The 24,396-nt window shown below is 44.2% G+C and overlaps 1 protein-coding gene across 1 annotated transcript in view; it reads left to right on the top strand.

Annotated features, from left to right (window-relative positions):
- The window catches only part of col24a1 (collagen type XXIV alpha 1), a 151,022-nt gene that overhangs the window by 46,430 nt on the left and 80,196 nt on the right, over positions 1-24,396 (top strand). The window contains exons 18-20 of the mRNA XM_078285863.1: positions 11,708-13,104; positions 17,139-17,192; positions 20,004-20,057. Coding sequence (XP_078141989.1) covers positions 11,708-13,104; positions 17,139-17,192; positions 20,004-20,057 — 1,505 coding nt within the window. The remainder of the gene's footprint in view (positions 1-11,707; positions 13,105-17,138; positions 17,193-20,003; positions 20,058-24,396) is intronic.

Here is a 24,396-nt window from a genome sequence, read left to right as displayed (position 1 = left end):
CTGCCATGTCCTCCCCTCTCTGTCGCTTCCTTCCTGTTACCATATAACGAAATAAAAACGATCCTAAAATAACCAAGAGGCTCAATTACGCCGAGCTCAAGAGGTTCGGAAACATCGGCCTTTGTCCTCACTATCTCCGACATAATGAGCTGCACAAAGCTCATCATCCGACGGCGAGACAGAAACCTGGCAAATGTGCGGGTTGGGGCACTGGAAAGTTCCCACCGCTTGCTCTGACGTCATCGTTGGATGTGCTGAAGCGCTGATCCAGGTCTTGTCGGTGGTGGCAGGGCCTCAGGGACGCCTTAAATAGCCCTGAACAGAGAGACAGAAAAGGCTGTCTGAATCAGCATCAGATGGCCCCACTTGGCACTCCAAAAGGGGATGTTACGTGTTATATTTAGTTGTTTTTTTTCTCTTTTCGCTCCACTTTTAAACTCTGCCAGGTTTTAAGCTGAAACAGCTACCCGTTGGCTTTATAAATGTCAGTTTTATCCTACCTCAACAGATGAATGATTGTGTTCATATATTCCCCCTCTTTTTCCCCTATTCCCTTTTTTCCTGCAGTGGGGGTGCATGTCTGTGTTCCCGGCCGTGGAATGTCGCACCAGTTTCCCGATGGGGAACAGGTGACAGGGCTCGTGTTGTTTCTCCTTATAGTCTCTCTCTCTCTCTCTCTCTCTCTCTCTCTCTCTCTGTCTTTCTCGTACCTTTTTCTCTGTCTCTCTCTCTCACCCAAGTCTCGAGGGCCACGCTGCTCTGGGAAAACAAACATGGCGGCCTGCCTGTGGCTCTCAGTCAAACAGGGCCACACAAACACTGGCAGTCTCTCTTCAGGGGTACATCGATTAACATAATCCACAAAGGCCACAAAGGAGAAATGTTTGTGAGGCAGCACCCATTCTATTTGTAGCTGCCACACCGGCCTAACAATCCCTCAAAGTCCGAGGTGTGATTGATGGCTCTCTTTCAGGTAGCTTTTTGTCATCGGTTATTAAAAAAAGCACAGCTACTGTCTCCTGAAGTCTTTTGAACTGCCGCCACACTATTTTAGTGGTGAAAATCATCACACAAGCTGCCAGAAGCCACTTCAAGTTGTGGCAGCAGCTGTTACTGTGTACAGAGCTATCTGTCAACTTGACTGATTTGGTCTGAATGTACAGAGTGTGCTTTGCTGCTCCGGATGATAAATGCTCTGTAAAGTGTGTTGTAGGACCGAGGAGATGACATAGCAGCGATTGGGTTTTATGTGAACTGAATGTCAATTACAGTTGAGCTGTCCCTATATAGATGTCACCACTGGACTGGAGTAAACTGCAGGTAATTGGCCACAATAAGATTCAAATGTCACAACCACTGTAATTTTCTCTTACCCTATAGTTACAGTTCATATATGCCAGAGTTCTTTTTCAGTCAGGCTGGGTAGATCAGTGGTTCTCATAGTGAGGTTTGGGGACCCCAGTAGGTCTTTAAGAGGACCACTAGGGTCCCCAGCTACAGTAAATAACAAAAGATTTGATTTCACATTCATCAAATTAATTGAAGTCAGAGGAGAAGATGAGAAAGAAAAGAGAGAGTGTATTAAATTGTCTTAGTTGACCATAAGTGTTTCACTCTCCACATACCCACATACAGTATGGACGTTCTGCACTTAAACATATCTACTGTAAAAGCCCAGATCTTCTCATAAAGTCCCCAGGGTTTATAATTTTATAATCCTGTTACATATCTATCTGAGGTAGATAGGATAGATAATCTACTCTGCTACATCTATGCTGCATGCATGTAACATAGTCTGTGTGTCCAGTGTAACTGGACACACAGACATAAAAAAAGAATTGATAGTACACTCTGCTGCAGTATTTTTCCCTTTGGTGACACAGTGGGGATGAAGATAGGGAAGACACAGGAGAGACAGTAGTAGTTGGATTCAGTCCTTGGCCTGCAGGAGAGCATGTGTCTCCAGAGGTAATCTCAAATACCTTGAGGAATGTATGGCTACATTGACTTATAAATAATGACTAAATATCCATTACACAAGTATATAGAGAAACCTTTATGGTTATGTTGTGATATTTGTTAGAGTCTAAGTTGTCAGCAGTGCTGCTGTGTGCTGGAGGAAATAAGGGGAGTGGACAGCGCAATCACTGGCAGAGAGAAAAACAATGCACACATGCTCTGGCTCCCTGTGATGACACTGTCCACTCCTCATTTTTCCTCCTAGTGGTTGTGTACATGTTGTCCTTGTACTGCACATGGTGGGCAGTGCCACCTAGAGGTGGGGTCAGTGGGGGTCAAATACCTGTATGCTCAAGTTGCATGAATCCATTGAAAACTAAAGGTAACCTTATTTTAGGGCCATGTAGATAGGCAAACTAGCCAACAATTTATTATCATTTTCTTCCCTTGAAATATGTGTCTTTAACAACCAGTGATCACACTTTTTTTCAAAAGGATTTGTAATTTGAGAACCGTGTGAACAGTTACTGCAACAGATAGCAGCTCTGTTTTTTGTAGTTCAAATTATTGTAATCCTGTTACATGTAATCTGTGGTTTTTGAACCCTGGTAAACCCAACCAATTCACTACATGATACCGTCTATTCTAAAAGACTAGTATATACTTGACCAGTAGCAGCCCCCTTTGAGAGGCTTTGTGAAAGCAGATCCAGGAGCCAAAGTGCTCTTTACAAGTTCAGAAAATCCATTATCTGAACTCTACCCATTAATATGTGTTTAGTGAAGAAGGTTTTAAATCGCAGCATCTTTCTCTGGCAGTATGATGGAGGATCTCTATGACTGAAACCTTAATGGAGAGACACAGACAGACACACACAGACAAACACAGACACATACACATACTCTCTCCCTCTCTCTATCTCAATAGGTCAAAACAAAAATCTCATTTGGAGTTTTTCCCTCTTTTTCCCTCGGTTAGAGATTTACTGGGGCATGTTTGCATGAGCAGCATTCAATTATTATATATAACAACCACACCTCTGTTTTTAGGACTAAATCCATCTTTGTCTGGGGACACTGAAACAAAACACAAAAATGCTCCATGTGTGACTTTTCCCTATATATCCTCAGACATAAAAATGTCACATTTGAATGCCGTGGTAAACACAGAGCAGTCAGGCTGCCCTCTCTAAGGGGATCCAAGGTTTCTATTTTCTCTGTTCCAAGTGTGTGATTTGTATTCAAAACCTTGAGGAATGAGTCTCGGGACTTTGTTTGAGTGGGTTTCCCTGCATATTAACTGAAAACAGGATCAATTATGTGACTCAGTGGCCTACGACATATGAAATGTACTTGCAGTGTTATGAGTTGGTGACTGGTGACCTGTGTTACATGTCATGCTCTCTCCCTCTTATGGATTTGCTCTAATACCTCCATCTAATACCTACTGACACTGTGGACACAACATGCAGGATGTGACAGCACTGCTAGGAAATGATGGGCTGCTGTTCCAAGCTGTTCAATCATGCAGATAAGACTATATGACCATAAGTTTGTCTTCCTTTTTCTTAGCTCCATCTCTCTATACCTATAGTGTTATTATAATGGAAACGTTAGATGTTTTTCCCCACTGTTGCCATTCACTGAGAGGAAGCAGTGAATCAGCGTTTAAAGGCGATGACAGACGAGCAACATTTGACCAGCATCTTTGAGCAATTGTATTATTTCATGATACTTTATAGCCCATTATATTGTCCACATTTATTGTCTTCCGTTGACAATGCCTGTCTCTGCTGCAGGAAACATTTCCGACCTCCGCTGTCTCAAAAAATTCCCCATGCATCATCGCCTCAAGGCCCAGTAGTATAAAATGATCCGCGCTTTCCACGCTAAACTGCTGATTTCAGTTACAGGCTGTCTCTCCTCGGGCCTGTCCAGGGTAATGCTGGACTCATGATAGCTAATGACTGGGGTGGAAACATAGCCAAAGGATAGTCACTGGTATTTTTCCCAGATTCACCGCGGTTTTGTCTGCCGTAATTCACTTGAGACCGAGACAAGACCTCAGCAGCAGACCAATGATATTTTCTGTCGAGCGGATTCAATTTTTTGCTCATCTGAGTGTTATTTAATGACTCGCCATCTGAGAGTTATGAAGTTGACATAACACAGCTTTCCAGTAGCCATCTAGGACAGCGAACCACAGCGAAACACAGTGTAGTCGCAGGAATATGTAGGTGGACCAGGGTTTGATTCCTGCTCCGTTCTGTGTGGAGTTTGCAGTTTCTCCCCAGGGTCGCATGCGTCTCCTACGGGTGCTCCAGTTCCCTCCCACATTCCAAAAGACATGCAAGTCAGGTGGATTAGAGACTCTTAATTGCCCATAGGTATGAATGGGAGTCTCTATCTGTGTTAGTCCTGTGATGGACTGGCAACCTGGCTCGGATGCCTTCCACCCAATGCATGCTGGGACAGACCCTGAATAGGAATAAGAGGGTCAATTGAATGAATGTATGAGAGTATCTTTATCTATAATGGATGTTGTTTGCCTCGAGATGATCAGTGATTGGATGTCATAGTTTATATACCGCTACATCACTGGTTAATACAAGCTAATTGGTTGTAATCTAGTATCATCTTCCATCTTTTTAAGCTAACATGTGCATGTATGTGTGTGTGTGTCCCTCCAGGTGGAACTTCCTCCTGCTCCTGTCAGTATGCTCAGCAGTACTGTCTGCAGAAGAAGACTACCTAACACAAGGTAAACAGCAGAACCTCTATTTCATAACATGAGTTAATCAGTTTATTAGTTGAAACATAATCCATTGCCACCAGTTTGTTGAATAGAATACACATTTTGGAAGCAGAGGACCGGTGATTAAGCTTTACCTTCTCAAGTTTCTCTTCAAGATTTTGTGATAAGGTGGTGTTGGAGCATCATTAATGTCAAATGATAATTCTGTGAAGTGACCAGTCTGTTGGGGTACTCCTGCTTCTTTTTCTATTCTGAGTAGCCCTTCCATCTATTTTGTTCCTGTCTGTGGTGAAACTAATCTATCTCTGACCTTTGCCCTTCAGCCATGTGAACTATGGATCACAACAACCATTTATCCTGTTTCTATTGCTTTAGGCCTCAACTGCTAAATAGAGTCAGGGCTTAAAGACCTCCGGCATATGGACGTTTTAGATTCACAAACTATTTTCGACAAAAAAAAAAAAAAACAGCTCACTCCACGTGGGTTTTTGTTTTTGATGCGTTTTATCCAATCATATTCAGCGAAGCAAAGCAATATTTTACAATTACCAATGGAATGCGAGCAAGTTTTTTTTTTTTTTAATCCAATGAACAGCAAGCTACTTTCTATGACAATGTAGCACCGATTCCGTGGTGTAGCACAGTTGAAACAAGGAAACGAAGTTCATGAAAGCTGGTGGAGATACACGCGTCACTGAGAGAGGAGTAAAAAACAAACGGCGATAGGTATGGATTGAATAAACGGGTGGAGACGGGAAACCGTTTGACACTTGGTGCGACAAATTAAGGGAACCGGGTGTTTGTTCTGCACTGTGAGCTCAACCAGCAGAAAGAAAGTGCTCTTTCCACATGAGGTCAATCCCAGACACAACGCCGCTATGCGCGCACTCCGATATCTGAGCACACCGGGAGCGACAGTTAAGCTGCCGCTCCAGCAGCAATGACAGACCGGAACGTGATCTGTCTTAACAATTTACAATCCTCATTCAGCATCAAAATGTGGCATTGCTTTGGCTGTTCTCTACAGAGCTCCCCAGGGGTCACCTGGTAAGAAAAAAATAATTGATGTGGAAATCCATACAGGCACCGATTGGAAAACCGCAGGGCTCCATGCTCACGGTTTACTACAGTAGTAAATAGTAAACCGTGGGCATGGATTAGTAAACCATGCCCTCGAATTAGTAATCAGTGCGCACGGAGTCCTAAACCATGCCCGCGGATTAGTAGACCGTGCACAGGGATTTGTAATATGTATATTGATAAGCGGCCCACAGAGTTGCATATAAAATTTAATTAACATGCTTTTTCTACAAGCATGATTTATAGGGAGTAAATGGGTTTCATATTGTCACCAAAACACACATCGGATCGTAAATCAGACCTACTGATGTGGTTAATCAATGGTTATGGTTCACATATGGTCTAGGTGCCTAATGGCTATTACAGCTCACTATATGTATGCCAAGCTGTGTGTAATGGCTCTGGCTCACTGTATATAGGCCTAAAAGTCCCTCTTTGATGTTCAATGTAGATATTACAAATCTGTGTGCATGGTTTACTAATCCGTGGGCACGGTTTAGGAGTAAATTGTAAGAAAACCGTGCCCACTGATTTCCGCATCATTTTTTTTTGTACCAGGTGACCCCTGGGGGGCTCCACAGTTATCTTTATTGCACTAGGTTTATAGATTAATAATGCTGTGTGTTGAATATTCATTCATTCAGCACAGAAATGTGTCAATTGTTTTCATTGTTCTTGTTATTACCTCACTTTGACAAACCTTAAAAAGGGCATTTTTATACTTTTGGGGGGAAATTATTTGCAGAGCAATATTCAAAGGAACTGCAAAAGAACAAAGTCCACAATGATGCAAAAAGTGCATTTCCATTGCTATTTATTTCTCATGTTTTTATATACTCTTTGGTGTAAATGCTGCAAACCAGTTTTCCCTATGTTAGAATTAGTAAAGTACACCAAAGTCACCAAATCAATGCATGTTGGGTAATAATGTTATTTGTCTAACTACATAAATGACGCAACGCGCCACAATGTAATACTGCAGCTATTTACATCATGCATATTTATAAGCCTAGTTGGAACACACTGCTGGCGAGGAGGGAGCCATATTTAGCAGTAGTTGTTGTCATGGTAGTTTTTAGGCAGGACGCAGGCAGTGCGTCTGTCAGAGAGGGACAGCAGCTGCAAACAGGAGCTCCTCTTCCCTTGCTTTTTCCCCCCCTTTTTTCTTTTTTTTAAACCTCCCTCAACATGTCTGCTCTTGCTCTCCAGGTCTCAGAATGCAGGTAGAGGCAGCCCAAATAGCCTCTCTCCCTCCCTCCCTCCTATCTGCTTACCCGTCTTGCTGCTCTCATCTCTGGTCCATCAGGGCAAGGCTCTAAATATGTCACATGCGAACAATACATGCTAATAAAAGCCCTCTGGGAAAGTACGCTCATCAGTCAGACAGAGAAGAGGAAGAGGAAATCTCAATAATAAACGCTGAGCGTGTTTTGGCGACTGTGCCTTGGCTGGTCAGATGCTGGGGGATAAGGTGATATCCATCTGTTTTTTTTAACACAGCAACAAGGATGAGAGGAGTTGGAGGTGAGAAGGGCAGAAGTTAGGAGTCAGTCAGAGATAGGAAAGTTTTCACCACTGCTCAGTAGAGCCGGCCCATTTCAGTTTCTTTACAGCTGTCGGACAGTTCGAGTTTAATCCCACCTATTCTCCAGGATGTGACTTCCTTGCAAGAACTTGCCTTCGCTCAACAAGAAAGAACATTGTCAGGGGAAACTAAAGAAAACTCCCCGCTCCGTCTCAAGTCAACTGCTCGCACCAGCTGATCTTGCTGAGAGGGTATATTGTTTTTTGACTGGCATATCGCTGGGCCACTGCCAGAAATACCATATATGCATCTATATAGGCTGATCTCAAGATGAATCTTCCCATTTTTGTTCACATTTCCGTGATGCAGTGAGGCGGTGCGTTATTTACCGCCCCTTGCGCAGGTTCACCTTGGCGTAAACCGTGTCAAGGCTCCCTCCCCTCACTCCAGCGTGCGTTGTCCCCTCCCAGCATATCTATCACTGAGGAGCCCACTCCACGCAGGATCAATCAATCATAACTAGGGGAGGAGGAATGCGCACCGAGAGCTGGAGCGGCTTGTCTTCACATATGAGACAGGTTAATTGGAATCCAGGCTGACGTTACCTCAGGCAAAGAATGTCAAGGACATCTCAGTGCGTGCTCAGATCCGCTGCAGATAGACTGACTCCCTACCTGGGCTGCGGGAGTGCATCTACCCCGACGTGTGTCTTTTTTCTTTTCATCTCTCTTTCTCTCTCTGGCTATTTCTCTGTGTCTCACTCTCTCTGGCTCTCTCCTTCTCCCCCCTCCTTCGCTCCAAAGCGCTGTGACAGAAAAAGCAACCTTTTGGCCGATTAAATCAAAACGGCTAAACCAAAAACAACACCAGTGTACCGCTGTCTCACCAGAAAAGTACTGCTTCCCCTACCTTCTGTATTTAACTGTTAGGTGGTCCACATCAGTATTTTTTCTCATCACCTAAGTGAAAAAGTGAAATATACTATATTTTGTAACTCTTCCTTGCAAAAGGCATTTTTATGAGTTCCGATATTGCTTTTTTCCTGCCTTGGAGAATCTGAACAGTCTCTAATATCCTTATGTTTGTTCTTAAAAGTCAAGTTAAAAGTTGTGTGATCTTAGCGATACTTTCTTATAAGTATAAGATATAACCCACCATTCTGGTGATGTCACATGCAGCCTCTTTTTCTTATATAAGTCAGGGAAATCCATGGCTTCATAGAACAGCCGTAGAACCCCAACTCCGACAGTGTTGGAGTTGGGGTTGTTAGGAATATGATTTCCCCATGGGGATCACTAAAGTTTTTATATCAAATTCCATCTCATTATTTTGTCTAACACTGGTTGTTTCAGTTTGATGGGTGATTGGAACTTTTATACCACATACCATCATATATCAGTAGACCCATAAGCTGTTATTATGGTTGATATTGTTCATTTGTTCTGGATGTGAACAGATAAAGTAAAAGATCAATATATGGAGAGTATTCTGCAAACCCCCTGTATTTCCAGTTTTTGGACTTTGGAGTTTTGGACTAATGCATGTTTGAAGACCTCAGGACCACGCCAGCTTATTGAAGCAATGTCAGAAATGTTTGGCTGATAGGGAAGATACCAGTTTTTCTCAATGTCTGAAAAGTTGACTATTTGAAGATATGACTTTTAGGCGGCTGATAATATGCTATCTTACTTCCTGATGAGTGCTGCCATATCGCTGTTGTCATGAAAACCTCCTACTGTACCTCCAATCTTGGTGATTTTCATGTTTTCACTCCAAATCCAGGATTGCATTCTCCTCTATCGGTTGAGGAAATTCTCCAACCTCTGAGCTTAAGAAACCCTTTCAAAACCTGAAAAGTTGACATTTTGGAAATAGGAGGTTTTCACCCGACAGCGACGATATAAAAGTGTTAAATACAATGGCAAACCTACAAAATCCCCATCTGGTAGCTTGTTCCCACTTTTCTGCTGTCAACATTTATACCAAGGCGTTCTAAGTTATTGGCGGTTTGATTTGACCCCCAACCAAGGTGAAAGGTCAAAAGGTCATACATGTGCAACTCATCTGAAATAGGCATGTTACAGCTTTGATGTCTGGGTTTTTTTTCTTTTACCGTCTGCATTCTTGACTGTTATTAACAATGTGAACGCGCAATGCCCTTGCTGAAAAAGCAGCATTTTTTAAAATCTTTTTTTTAACAGATAAAGAAAATAATAGAAGACAGTGGTTCAGTTGAAACCTTTGCGCTGGAGATGCAGATCACTGGTTGAGCTGCTGCGTTCAGCTTCCTCTTGTAACGCCAAATCAATAAACCGGTCTGTGAGAGTTAGCTCCCCAAGTACGGAGGAGGAGTTGTTTCAAAGGAAGCTAGCGTCTCTGGATTAGCAATGAAAATACCTTCACTGCTGCTCCTCCCCCTGGGATCTCCCCACCAAAACACATAGACCTGCACACACGGACACACACACACACACACACACACACACACACACACGCACAGAGGCTTAAAGAGCTCTCCTGTTTCCTGGATTCCATAGTTCTACCGCCTCTGTCTGCCAGCACACTCACACATGCACACACTCACTCACATTCTCTCTTTCTATCTCTCTCTCTCTCCCTCTCTCTCTCTCTCACACACACACACACACACACGCACACACACACACAGTCAGAACTTCTCGAATGACTGACCCTGTTATGATTCAATTGACATTTACAATATATGTCAGAAGTCCTTGTTCCCATTTGTCATATTATGTCATTTTAACTTTTTTCCTCAAACTATTGCTTCCCAGCGCTGACATATGTGACACATGTGACACATTTCCCTCCAGCTTAGTGATCTGTCTTTTCCACTTTGCTCGACGCCCCAACTGTGCACACAGAAAAGCCTCTTGTCTCCAAGTACGGTTTAAGTGCTTTTGCCCCGCTGCGCCTCAGTGTCAGCGGACCCGACATAAAGTTTTTGAAGAATTACCTGGGAGCGAAGGAAAAGAATGACTCGGTCGTTTGGAGGAAAGCTGCTCTCATGAATCTCTGGTGGCAGATTGATTCAAAAAGGCTGTGCGGACTGGGTTCCTGCATCCCACCGCTGCCCCATCCCTCTCCAGTCCCCTCCGCTCATCTGGGCCCCAGCTGCCTCTCTGGCACTTGCTCTAGGAGAAAAACAAGGAGGGGTCACCAGCATCACGGGGAGACTGCTGTGAGGGTACAATGGCTGAGCACAGATTTTTTTGTTTTGTTTTTTCTTCTCTCATTTAGTTTGAACAAGTACAGATTGTGGACAGTCCCACTGCGCATTCGTGGCGATGCTGTTGAGTTGAGATAGAATTAATCATGATCAATTTCCACAAGCGTTCTTTATCCACCTTTTACCTAGTATGATCGTCTTTACACTGCGGGAGGGGATCTGCAGGAACCACTGGATCTCATGCAGGAATAAACTTTATCTTGTGGATGATTATTGTATGATTTCCTTTCAAAATTAGGCAATTTATGCTTGTACCAGCGGTTGAAAATGTGAGTAGGTGGGAGGAATTGGGAGTGTGGTGAAATTCCAATGGGTGGGGTGGGGGGGGGTGGGGGGGGGGGGGGTTGTTCCAAAACAGTTTTGAAAGCCACAGCTCTTTTGTTGGAAATTGCTGTAAACCATGAAGTTTGATAGTGCACAAGTATAGAGGACTCTCATCCCTGACTGATATCTGAATTGCCTTTTGTATCCACAGTACCATGGCCATGTTGATCAGGGCCAATATTCATAAAGAGCCTTAATAGCAATACTAATCTGAGACCAGTTTGACTCTCTTTTGCCACTGATATTGGTCATGTGATCTGAATCATCCTAGATCAATATTTCTGTTCGTAGAAGCTTTCTGAATGTGTGTCAAGATCATTAAAAAGATCATTGTCTTTCCTGTCTTGTGATGTGTTGTCTGTCCCACTAGGATTATGGGTAATCTATAATGTCACCATGTCAGAGAAACAGGATCTGAATCTTCTCTTTTCTGTCTTCTTTGCATGTGTTTCTTTTCATTTCTTTCTTTTAATTTCTATTTCTTTTGATATTGCCATTTTGGGTCCATCTTTTCTTCTAATGAGTTCAGTAGATTGGTTGTCCTCTGCATAGTGTGTGTTTCTCAAAACCCACTGCAAGCACCAAGCTGTATTACCACTGTGTTCATAGTCATAGCAAAGACCACCACACATGGGTAAAAATGTATTCAACAGATGCACTGAAGTAGTTTTTGGTGCATTTATCTTGCCAGATGTTTTGAAAAGTTAGCACTTTTTATTTTTTTCACAAAATATTTAGCCCAAGTCTGCCATGAAGACCCATTAGTGATCCAGTCGTGCTCTGTTAAGCTCACCAGTGTCTCCTCTGTCCCTCAGGAGTGGATATCCTCTATCGGCTGGGGCTCTCAGCCCAGAGCAGCAGAGACACTCCCTACGAGAGGACCAACTCACCCTCCTCCACTTCCGCCACTGCTCCCTCTCCTCCGAACCTCCCTCTTCCCGGGGTTTTACTCGACCCGAGCTCCCTCTTTGAGGCCCCGGCAGGCAGCCTGTTCCCGCCTGAGATCGGCGAGGAGTTTTCTGTCGTGGTGAGCCTAAGCTCCTGGCGAGCAAACAATGCTTTTCTTTTCAGCGTCAAGGACGACAGGGACAGGCTGCGTTTTGGCATTCAGCTGCTGCCCCGCAGAGTGGTGGTTTACACTGCCGAGAAGGCCTCCGTCTACTTCACCTTCGACTGGCAGGATGCGCCGCGCCAGCACTCGTTCGCCGTGGGTGTCCGCCCGCGCTCCGTGTCCTTCTATGCGGACTGCGGGGCGGTGCAGCAGCGGGAGCAGACCCTCGGCAGGCCTCAGTCACTGGGGGACTCTGGGGGCCTCTTCACCCTGGGGAGGATGAACTCCAAAGCGGCACCGTTCCACGGCCGGGTCTGCCAGCTGGACATCTACCCCTCGGCCCAGGCTGCCGCGCGCTACTGTACCTACCTTAAAAAACAGTGCCGGCTGGCCGACACTTTCCGATCGCCTTTGCCACACCTCGGTTTGGATATGGAGGCAAATGACCCCTCTTCTACTCCCTTCACAGAGTCCCCCGCTGCCCCGGCTGGAGTACCCCATACCCATCAGACCCCCACAAAAGCCAGAACAACCGTCAAACTACCCGCAGACAGTTCCCTCACACAGTATTCAACCCTGAGCCCATCAGTACGACCTCACCTGGGGGCCTGGAGCCACATCTCCCTGTTGGAGCCCCTCGCCCACTCCACCGCATCCTCCCTCCACTCTGACAGACCCACCTCAGCCACCCTGAGTGGGCTGGCCTCTCTGGGCCTCACCCATAGGACATCAATCACCACTACCACCGACGTACCAGCGGAACGCCCCGGGCTCCACGAGGCCGCCGATCAGTCCGAGAACAGCACGGAGGAGGAGAGCAGCTCCGGGAGGCCGCAGCCTCCAGACACCACCCCGGGCCTGACTTCCACGGTCAGGCAGAGTCGCGTGAAGGAAGGCCTCAGGAACAACTCCAGCACCGGCTCCAGGGACTCGAGCACCGCCAGGCCTCACCAGACGGACCGGCTCCTGGAGACTCAGCTGAGACCCAACGGCACCACTCTGTACCGGGAGAATCAGGTGGACACGTCGGAGGAGCGCGGCCCGGACGGCAGCTACGACGACGTGGACATGGGAGGCTACGACTACGGATACGAGGAGCCAGACTACTTCTACGACTACGAAGGCGGTTTCCCCGGCCCCAAAGGAGAGCCAGGTCCTCCGGTAGGTGCTTGAATTTATGAATGAGAATCACGGCTATAAGTGTGTCTGGAACAGCTTTCAAAGAGTTGAGCCACAAGTCAGCGCGGCGCTATGCATGATCAAGAGGAAAATTACAATGCAAGGCAATCATAGCTAATTTACGGCCATTATGCTCTGAGTGCTTTCTAACATTTGGCTTCCTCACCTACTCCCAGGATGTATGAAAAAATATTTTGGCAGGGCGGTGTATTGATTTAGAGGTGATGGCGTGTCCAAGCACTTTTCTTTTTTCATGTATCAACAGGTGGTTAAAATAACACATGTCATTCCCCTGCTGAAATACTGCCAGCCACTTTTGCTCTTGTGCGAGAGAGGATAACTCATCTTTAGGTTGGGAGCTATAGCAAGAAAAAAGGCAAGAAAAAAATGAGCTGTCCATCCAACCTCATGACGTCAGCTAGCTGTCAGGATAGCTTTGCCTCTTCCATAAGCCTGAACACAGTTTAATAGCTTAGATCTTCATCCGTTGCTTATGTTTCCATGAAAGTGAGATGTGCCGGGTCGCTCTATCTGTCCTGTTTGAGGCTTTAGAATGTACGTGATGATGTTAGATGTCTGAACTGATCTGCCAGAGTTTCCACAGTATTACCTCAGCTATAAAGTACCTGTGACCTTGTAGCTGCTTACACAGCTTAGCCAGCGCTGAGTTGTCGCAGCTCATCTTCACTCCTCCGAGTCTGAGTATACTTTACTGCTGTATTCTTAGCAGAATTATTGATAAATGAGGCAGAGTGTTTGTTCTTTTCCGCCGTTGTCCTCAGCTGTTTGTATGTGTTGGCTGCTCTGGCCGTTTCGATGCAGGCATGTTTTGAATGCCGGTTCAGCTGAAGGTCAGTGGCTCACTCTGTTTGTGTCATTACCTCTTCAGTTTTAACTTGAAAACGAGTTGGTTTACCCCCCTAAGGGAAATACTTTGTAGTTCTGCAGGCACATAACCAGACAAGTACACTGGTATGTATAGGCTGCCAATGACCTTAGTAAGTGTTACATGATCATTTAAAACATTTCTTAATTTGAGTTTTGGTATTTGGCATGTTATATAAAAAGTATTTTTCTTCAGCCACATTTTACATTGTCATAGTGCAACTCACATTTGAGAGCTTTTACATGAATAGCTGTTATGATTTTTGTTTTGCTTAGTGTGGAACGTTATAGCAATGGTAACTTATTCATTATCCCACTTTCATACAAACCCAGCTCCGCAGAAATCTCATGTTTTGCTAGTTGCTGCATTTTTGCTCAACACCCCAGAGGAACTGTTTGGAAAGCTGAGTTTTGAGAGACACGCATTGGCGTCTTCAGTACAATAATAGCACTGTAAGTAATTTACTGAAGCATAAGTACATTGTATTTTAGTTTTTGATATATCAATTGCTATAAGAATGTTACCTACACAGGCAAAGTGATGAGATGTGACTCCAGTGTTGCTACAAAGGCATAACCCATTCATTACTGTGAGATTATAAGTGGGACCTGTGAGGATCAAGTTTGACTTTATATTTGATTATAAGGATGCTTAACCTGAATCAAGCTTCAAAGGATGGGAGGAAGTGTAGGCTTAAGCCATTCATCGCCTATCAAATGCATTTCCCCTCTTGGAAATGTCTCAATTACACGGTCTGTTATTAGGGCTTCGTATAGCCGCCAGCTCACTCATTGACAACATGTTGGGGGACAATGCAGGGCCGATTCCTGTGTGCGATTCAACTCAACTTAATAGCAAGTTAAAAAGACGATTCACCCTATTTTCCAGAAAATCGACTTCTTGAATTGACTCCATTGGGAGGGATTTGACCCCTGTGTTGGCGGTTACAGATCAAGCATGTGAATGTTATCATTTCCTTTCATGAGTGTCTCGGTCTCTTTAGGCCCTGTTGTTGTGGCGAAGGCGGTGGTGCGCTCACAGTTTCCATGTGTCCGAGTGTAGGAGTGGAGAGGAACAAACAGCTGTTTCTTTCTCCCTCCCTCTCTCTCTCTGTCCGTCTATTTTTCTGACATTCAGAGGGATGAGGATGCTCCAGCCTGCCCCATAATAATCAGTCGCTATAGTGACAAAACTTTTCAAAATAGAAATTTGTACTAGGCGATGGGGGATTTTTGGGGTAGACTTAGGAGGAACATTGGATGTATCAGAATAGTGAATTCTTAAGCCTTGTAAAACTAAACATCTCTTCTGACCTTTTGCCAATTGGTAGATGCCTGGTTTCATCTGCTGTTCTGTTTTCTCTTGGTTTGAATACTGTATCTTATAGTGGGCACCAACTCTGGACACGTTTCTTTAGGGGAAACGGGATTGGGTAGTAGCACAGTAGCCTGGAGCTTAAATAGCTCTATTGGCCAGAAGGGGAATTCCTCTTTGGCTGACTGATAAAAGTTATCCCATGAGGCTGAACTGGGTTCAAATTTGAAATCTCTCTCATTTTATTTGAACTCACTTACTGTCACACGTTTACTGAAAATCCGAATTGAGTTCCCTCACTTGGTGCATCAGAACAAAATGGCATTCCTGGTAATAAACTCCTTTTCAGTTTATCCCCAATCACAGCGGAAGCCTGCCATTTACATTATCGCTGATTGACACATCCCAGTGCACTCAGCCGACCTTCCTCCGAGAAGCCTCAGCGATCTGCTCTGTGTTTGCTTTGTTTGGAACAGAGTGTCGTAATGCCCTCCGAGGATATACATGATAACCGCTAATGTCTTTGAAAGGCTTCCATTTTCCAATCATAACTCGTTTTGGGGGGGGGGGGGGGACCGAGCGCCGGCCAATCGGTAAACAAAGTCTCTGTTTGCACTGCTGGTCAGAACGGACATGTCGGTGCATCTCTAAGGAGCCGTCAGACAGGGAAAATGCTAGCAGAGAGTTCTCATTCATCATCGCTGTGCGTTACGGCCGGGACAGAATGGCCCCCGAAGGCAGTGTTTACATGCTGCGGTGGTTATACACATCATAGGCGCTTCAAAAATATTCAGCAACCCAAAATGAGAAATTTAGTCTTTCATCCTGCATATGAAAGCATATTGCTGTCACGTGTACACCTGACAGCCCAGTTTCGGTCCCAAAGATATATGAGATAACACTGTATTTCCTTTCCACTCCACTTATACCTCAAATCTGCACTTCAGCCCACGAGCTGAAACATGCCGTCAAGTGTTACGGAGCGTTCGTATCCAGTTAAGATCTGACTTTCAGAGGCATTTTTCAAAGAATCAAGTTGAGCTCAGTTTTCCACACTTTGCCTGTTGCATTGGTTACTCCTACTCTGAATTCTGATCACATATACACATGCACTTAGGTGGTATTTGTGTTTATGTTGTGAATATAGATAGAAACAAAATGAAAGAAGTTTAATACCAGGAAACATTGGGCCCCACATACAAGCCATCTATTAATAGAGTTGCCTGATAGATGCCTGATTTGTAAGTTTTGACCCAGTATTTTAACCATCATTCAGTATCGTACAGCAGTAATGGAGTACTGATAAATGAGGCCTATTGTTTGGGTCTGCTGTGGAATGCAGAAGTGCCGTCCACATGTGTGAATTATTTTTTCCTCCTCCCTTTTTCTTTCACATCTAGCATCCAACAGAACATGACGTGCAATCGCTCCATGTGTTTCATGCTATGTTTTTTCCATGACGGAGGTTTATGTTAATCCCGGCGCTGAGGGCTCGTGGCGTCAGACTCATCCCGAGAATGTAACTCGACCCCCCTGCTCAGAGCTTCCCTAATAGCGCTTTTAGTTGAAAACACTTGGCTCCTTTCTTTGAACTTAATAGCTCTTACATAAATATAGCACATACTCATCATCGCGGAGGCCTGGACAGTGAACTGCATGTTATTGCTTGCCATTAACATACTCTTCTTTTTTCCCCTTCGCTCTCTTTCTCTCTGTTCCTCTGTTACTTTCCCTTCTTTCTCTCCCTCTCCCTCTCTCTCTCTTTCTCTCTCTCTCTCTCTCTCTTTCTCCCTCTCCCTGTATCTCTCTGATCTAGGGTCCTGCTGGTCCCCCTGGTTTACCTGGTCCTGCAGGAAAAAGAGGGCCTCGGGTGAGTAAGCTGTACATAAAGGTGATGGTACACGGGCCGAATGGTGTAAGGGAGATGGACAGTGTTGCCTTCAGCAGGCATCAGGTTGGGCCAATTTGACAAAATCAATGCACGCAAAAGTGGGATACAATGAAGAAGAAGTGCAATGAAAAATACCGTCATAATGGCTGGTAAAATTGCTTCTCTGCATTGCCTTAAAAAGGTTACTTATGCATAAATTCCATGGATTCAAGGCAATGTGTGATGTCATCTTGATGATGTATTTTTACTACTGGAGGAGTGTCTCCCTCCTTTACACACTGGCAGAACAAGAATCCCTTATTTGGCCAAATAAGTACCAAGAATTTGACTTGGTAGATTGATCCAAAATAATATGAACACATATAGAGATTAATTGTAAAAAAAAAAAAAAGACAGAGAAAAGAGACAGAAGGCTACAGAAGGTGCTGTTGTTTTTAGACATGTCGGGGCGTCATAACATCCTTTGAAACAGCCTCTGGAGGGGCCAGTTCAGACCAGCTAGTATTGAAGTTCAGTGGCTGAGTTACTACAAAGAGGTTAAGGTCAGGTTCATTGGCCTTGGAGGCAGTGCGGCTGCTAATCAACAGCACTAACACATTCAGGGAAGACTCTCCCGATGTATTTTCACCATATCTTGTGGCGACTCAGCAGACACCGGCCATATGTGCTTTTCCCTGTACTCCGTGTACATCGCGATCCAGCTGGGCCTGTGGGGGGAAAAGGCGCTGACAGACATGTTTGTGGTTTGCGTGATTAAAATCAGGAACAAGGCTTGGGTTTGTAATGGTGCATGACAATGAGATAGTCCGCTGAGAGGATGCATGCAGCGTTGTTTACTCCTCGGCGTCTTCGGAGCATCAAGGTGGAGCGAGCAAACAGTTCCAGATGCGAGCGGCAGCGGCGGCGGCGGCACAGGGTGCGTTTCCACTCTGATGTTGGGACTACGCCGTACGCAACTGCCAAAGCTGTCATGATGCAATGCTGTGATCACCGCCGCGGGCCCTGAAGGCATCTTTAAACAGAACAAGACATTTTACTGAATAGATGCAGCATGTGGCGGAGGGAAAGGTGTATAAATAGGTGGCTTTTGGTCTCCAGAGGAGTTCATCTTCTGCACAGCACGATCCTTGGGGCTAATTTAACTCTGAGAATGTAAAAATCAACACTGCGCCTGTGTTTATATAACTCTGCATGCAATAGAGTTAATTTAACACGTCTATATAGTTTTGAACAGCTGCCCCAGAGCCATATCAGCTCTATGAGTGGACAGACTCAACACTTGTCAACTATGATTGTCACTGAAAAATCAAGGCTTATTAACACTGGAAAATGTGGCGTGTGTGTATCTGCATGAATTGGGGTATATGATGTGTGTGTGTGTATGTGCATGGTTTGCTGTCAGCATCACTCGACTGCAATATTCAGAACTAACACTTCCTTTTGCTCAGCTGCTTTCACCTCTCATGTTCTGCTGTATTTTGAATGTGTCTAACAGACAGAGAGACAGACAGGTAGACAGGCTGGTAGACAGAGAGACAGACACATGCACGCACACACACACACACACACACACACACACACACACCCCTCCAGCCAACAGTAAAACATGTCTCCTAGTAAAAGACTGGGCGAGCACATGGCTGCTACAGAATGTACTGTAACCCCATATAAGATGAGTCATAAAGCGAAGAGAGGGAGGCCTGGGCTCATTATGCGGTGGGAAGCTGAGGGCAGTGTGCGGTGCGGTGGTTATGTCTCTGTCTGCTGCCTCAGCACAGAACGCCAGACTCATTCTGCTGCCTCTGCTTGTTAGCGTTATCAGACTCGGAGCCCAGGGACCCGAGCCGGTCCATATGGTGGGGGCATTTGTCATGGAAACAGGCTGTACTGAGCATTTTAGTGGTAGTTTTATTGTAAGCAGGGTTTAGGGAGGGGGTTAATACAGTAAGCAGGTATCTTGGGTATTTCTTTATTGCAGTTCTTCCCTTTTGCAATAAAACTCTAAAATAATGCTCAATTTTTCTACACAGAATTTGGTTCGTTTTGTCATTGAAGTGAGCATAAGTGAAAAGTTGAGACTCACTGTTCAAAGATTTGATGCAATTTCCACTGTAATTTTCGGCTAAATGATGCCTTTACCATAGTTACACAATGGTCATTCACCATTCAAGAACATTGATGTGAATGGGAATATCCTTTCTATCCATTCATATTCAATAGCCAATGTGTTTTTTGGGAAACCACACGATTACTGAGATCAATAATGATGATAGAGAGAGCGAGAGAGAGAGAGAGAGAGACAGAAAGAGACAGACATTGCTTTAGTGCGGACTCGCCGTTTCAGAGAAAGCCCGGCTAGCTAACAGCAGGGGTGCAGATGTGTAGGAATGTGGTGTATGTATGGTGTGCATGTGCATATGAATGTGCATGTGTTGTAGGCATGTGTGCGCACGTGTGTGTGTGTGTATGTGTATGTGTGCGCTTGTGCATGCACTGCATACCTGTGATGTTCGAGGAATGGGATTGGTTAGGTCCACCGAAGAAAAATGTGACATAATCCATGTGTGATATATATGTGGGATTCTGAGAAAACTATCACTCACTCATTCTGGATTAACTTTCTTGTGTTTTTTTCTCAACGCACATGCACGCTTCCACATTATCTCTCTGTAGTTGAGAGTACAGCTGGAAGTTTTAGTGGACATCTGACTCATCTTAAATACTGGGCTGTCGTTGTGTACGATATACTGTGAGATAATCTCTCTCCCTCTCTGTCTGCATGTGTTCCAGGGTCCCGCCGGTCCACATGGAAGCCCGGGACAGCCCGGTCCACCTGGCCCCAAGGTGAGTGGCCTCCTCCTCCGCTAGGGAGATACAGACGGGCGCCCTGGGAGCGCCAGGCGGGGTCCTGGTTAGTATCTGGGGGAGTGGAGGAGCTGTGGAAGAGCCAGATGAGTTCCCTCAGAGCCGCAGCCAGCTCTGTAGCGAGCCCCAGACACAGGCCATGGTCACTGTCATGCTCTGCTTCCACACTCCTCCTTCGCTCGCAGAAAGTAAAGATGCAGCTTTTTACCTTTTGTCAGTGGAAGTGAGCCTATTTCCGATTCAGTGACAGAAGGTAAAGTCTTTCATTTTGGTGAGAAAATGGCTTGCCTCGCCACAAAAAGGCTAAACAGGGCTCCGATGCCACTCCAAAATGTTTTTGCTCTATTTCTTTTTGGCAACAGAGATGATTGCTATTTGGGTTTTGGTTTCAAATAAATAAATAGTTCTTTTGATCCCGTGATATAATAAAGATGTTTTGCACGGATGCTGTGTCTCACTCTGGCAAACTCATATGCGGCTTTGCTTTGGAAGATGGCTGATTAATTATCTAAGTTTACTTTCTGGTAGTATCAGCACATTCAGGCTGCAGATGGTCCAAAGGTCAGTTCATAGGTCTCAAATCTTGTATGTTTCTCTCAGCAGAGGCAGAACATACTTTATGTAGCTGCAGGGTAAAGAGTTCCAATTGCTTAATGCGTCCTTTGATCATTCTCTTTTCCATGGTTGCCAGGGTGAAGAGCAGATACAAGAGCATTTGTTTTATTTGTTGGAGAATGCCCTTTGGGTGTGTTTGAAGTATTTGATGGTTGTGGGGAAAAGGACTGTATCCACCATTTGATTGATTGCGGTGTGTGTGTGTGTGTGTGTGTGTGTGTGTGGTGTGGGCGGTGGGAGGCTCTGAGATATCCGCCATTTGAAAAAAATGACACCTTCCCTTGCACAGTGATTGATAGCACAGAGATGACAAATTATAATTTATATGGACATAAAGTACAAATTAAAATGTATGGATTTCTTAATAGATAGTAGGTAGGTAGGTAACTGAAGTGCATGGTTAGAATAGAACTACAACAGTTACAATGAAAGCCTTAGTATTGTGTAAAGGTGCCCCTGGTTAGGAACTATGGTTTTTAAAATTCTTTCTGATGAGATAAATTAAGATAAAATAAAATGATGATTAAAATGTGCTGTAATAGAGGCGGGTTCGAATCCGGAGTTTTGTCACATGTCATCCCCCTCTCTCTCCCAGTCTTTGCTGTCTCTCTCTACTTTGAACTATCTAACAAAGGCAAAAAAAATGCCAAACGAAAATGCTGTAATATCAGATTTCTCAGTCATTTCTCAGAAAAATAAAGATATTCAATCAAAATGCACCGCTCATATGTTTACAATACTGCATGTATAAAACACATGGGAAATTCATTGTACATTTCCATGTATTCTTTTAATTTTAGTGATCCAAGCCATGCAGACTGTGCTCTACCCAGGGGGAAATCAAGTTGAAGTGCTGTGACTGAGGGTGTTGTTATGAAACCCAAGATCTCCGAACAATTCCAGTCACACAGAACAATTGGGGCGCTTTAAATCCAGATGGTAAAGCTCATATGTTACAGTCTGCACCCCAAGTCATAGCCCTCAAAGTCATGTAATTTCATACCCCTATAATTTCCCGGCTTTGTAGTGGTGATAGATATGATGGCGATGTGATTTACAACAGCAGGGTTGGTGGAGTTTGGGCTTTGAGAATAATTAGTGTACATTAGATCGGGATTTAAGAGTTTTGGAGTCTAGAGGAGGGGATGACAAGACTGAGCTCTCCCATACTGCCTGAGGTGGTTTACTGTCATTCTACAGACTGAGACACCCTGCCAATCGTCAGAGAGAGAGATAGAGAGAGAGAGAGAGAGAGAGAGATTGAGAGCAGACAATGCAATTAGTCCATGAAACCAAAGAGAACATTGTAAGTAGCCTGAGGCCTGAAAGTCTTTGACTCCTTTCTAATCGATATGTCTGTTTTTATCATTTGTAAATGGGGGCTGTCTGCTCTCCTGGGTGGTTAAGACACCAGACTCTGGTAACGTTCATACCGCTGTCTGCCTGCCCACTGTGAGTTGCTGTTGTGCTGCCCCTGAGTAGCATTGCTGTCTTGGACTGTAAAAACTAATGCTGTCTCCTATCATAATATTTAGGCAGCAATTTGCATGAGAATTTTGTGTTCAACTACTATTTGTCCTGGTCTGGTTGTATTTTCATGTTCTTTCTGTATGCTTACTCACTCTGTGACAATGTGCTATCCATGTGTCCCATTGTCCAAGCGCTGGGTTGTTACGCTGCTTTAAAGCTGCAATTTCATACATTTATCATTTGGAGTCTTGATTGATTGATTGACTGATTTTATTAGACAGTTTCATTTTAAAAACACCAGCTCTGCCAAGGCATTGAGTGCATACATAAAAGGAAAAAGTCAGGATAACACAATAAAGCCCAGAGGCTTATTTCCATTGTGGTCCCTTTGGGGATGGGGGGTGTGTAGGGGAGGGGTCAGGACGGCAGATCTGACATGGCAAGAATGACACAAAACATTAATCAAAACAATAATACAATACACTCAGCAAGTTATTCACAGTATTAACAGCATCAAACACTACCTCAGTGCTTCTTTGGACAATGCTTGGCCCTACTCGCCACTCTGTTAATAAAACTAATTAAAAACTCTGTACATCAGAGATAAATACATCAATATATCAACATTATAACGCAGCCCCCTCAGCAGATTATATACAAGTCTGGGTCTGTCCATAATAATTAAAATAAATAAGCTACATCAAAAACAAACCAAGAAAATAAAATATAGAAAGACACCCTATTATCAGACATTATATCATACTATAAATAACCTCTGAGCCAATTCTTAAGTGCCAGCTTGAAACCTCCCAAGCTGCTTATGATTTTAAGATTTCCTGGGGTCTTGATGCTGTCTAACATCTACAGACCTCATATGCTTCAGAGTATGCAAACAATATACTGCACCATGTACTGGACAGATGTGTGCATGTGAATAACCTTGCAATGCTGCATGATTACACACAAGAGTATGTGTATGAACACATACCATACATACACTCACACACATATGCATGCATGTGTACACACACACACACACACACACACACACACACACACACACACACACACACACACTATCTATTTAGAAGTCTTGGCACAGTGCCTCAAGGTGACGGTATTCTGCCATAAGATTACATATCAGAGCGAGTCACAACTAAGATGGCAACCATAGTGCTTTGATGATGTTGTCATGGAACTTGTTTCATCTGTATTGTTTGTGTGCTTCTCTCTCATGATGAGTCCTTATTTACATTACATCAACTAGTGACTCATTGCATTGCTTTGGCAAAAGGTCTTTTTTCCCTTTCATGGCAGTAAAGAGTAATGTATTTGAATTAGAAACATTGGTGCAGAGAGAAAAGGAATGGCATGCATCACAGGTTGCAAAATGGAATCAAGCTTACAATGTAATTTAACAGAGGCAGCATTCTTCTGTAAGTCGGACATACTTGCTTACCAGCTCTTTGCTTTATATGTCATACACGGGAACTACAGGATATTGGTATTATCCTCTTGTGTAAATCAAAAGAGGGCAGCTTTTAATTACATTGAGTGGTTAAGTCAGTCATTTTTAATTCTTTGCTCTCTATTTGGGTGATTTTTTTTTTATAGCCAACACACAGTACATAGTATAGACAGGTAGCATGGGTCCTCACCTTTCTATTCCCTGTGGACGCATCGTCAACAGCTGGAGTTTTACTGGAGGAGGAGAGGATATGAATTGTAGCCTCATGCCTCAGAAGCTAGTTGTATCACCTGGGGTTTGAACCTGCGACCCTCACACTCACAGATGTCCAACTATTACATAACATGAAAGCACTATAGGTAGTTTTGCACAGAGGATCAGGAATTATCCATTGATGCTAGAGGTGTATTCACATGTGGATGCAGAATCAGGTATAGGCGGGAATGAAATGTAAGTCAGTTCAGTCTGTCCGAGGCAACAATTTGAAAAGAGACAATGCATCTCAAATAACATGAGTGATAAGCAACAACATTAGTGTTGAAACTCACTCAGTAGCTGCACATCTAAAGAGACTGACTAAAGTGTCTGTAAGTCTAGTCATTCTAGTTTGCTGTATAGAAAGCAGCCATTACTCCAGCTCTTTCTGCTTACTGACTAGCATTGACTGATGGCTCTCTGCATGAGATGCCCCTGTGGCTGTATATGGAACTAACACTACCACTGCTAGGGTTTGGGTTCCTACTGTACTGGGGCCACCCACAGCAT

Source organism: Centroberyx gerrardi, chromosome 9 (genome assembly GCF_048128805.1).
Source record: "Centroberyx gerrardi isolate f3 chromosome 9, fCenGer3.hap1.cur.20231027, whole genome shotgun sequence".
NCBI classification, from domain to species: Eukaryota; Metazoa; Chordata; class Actinopteri; order Beryciformes; family Berycidae; genus Centroberyx; species Centroberyx gerrardi.
Note: the sequence above shows the minus strand (reverse complement) of the source record. Positions and strands in the feature narration are given on the sequence as shown.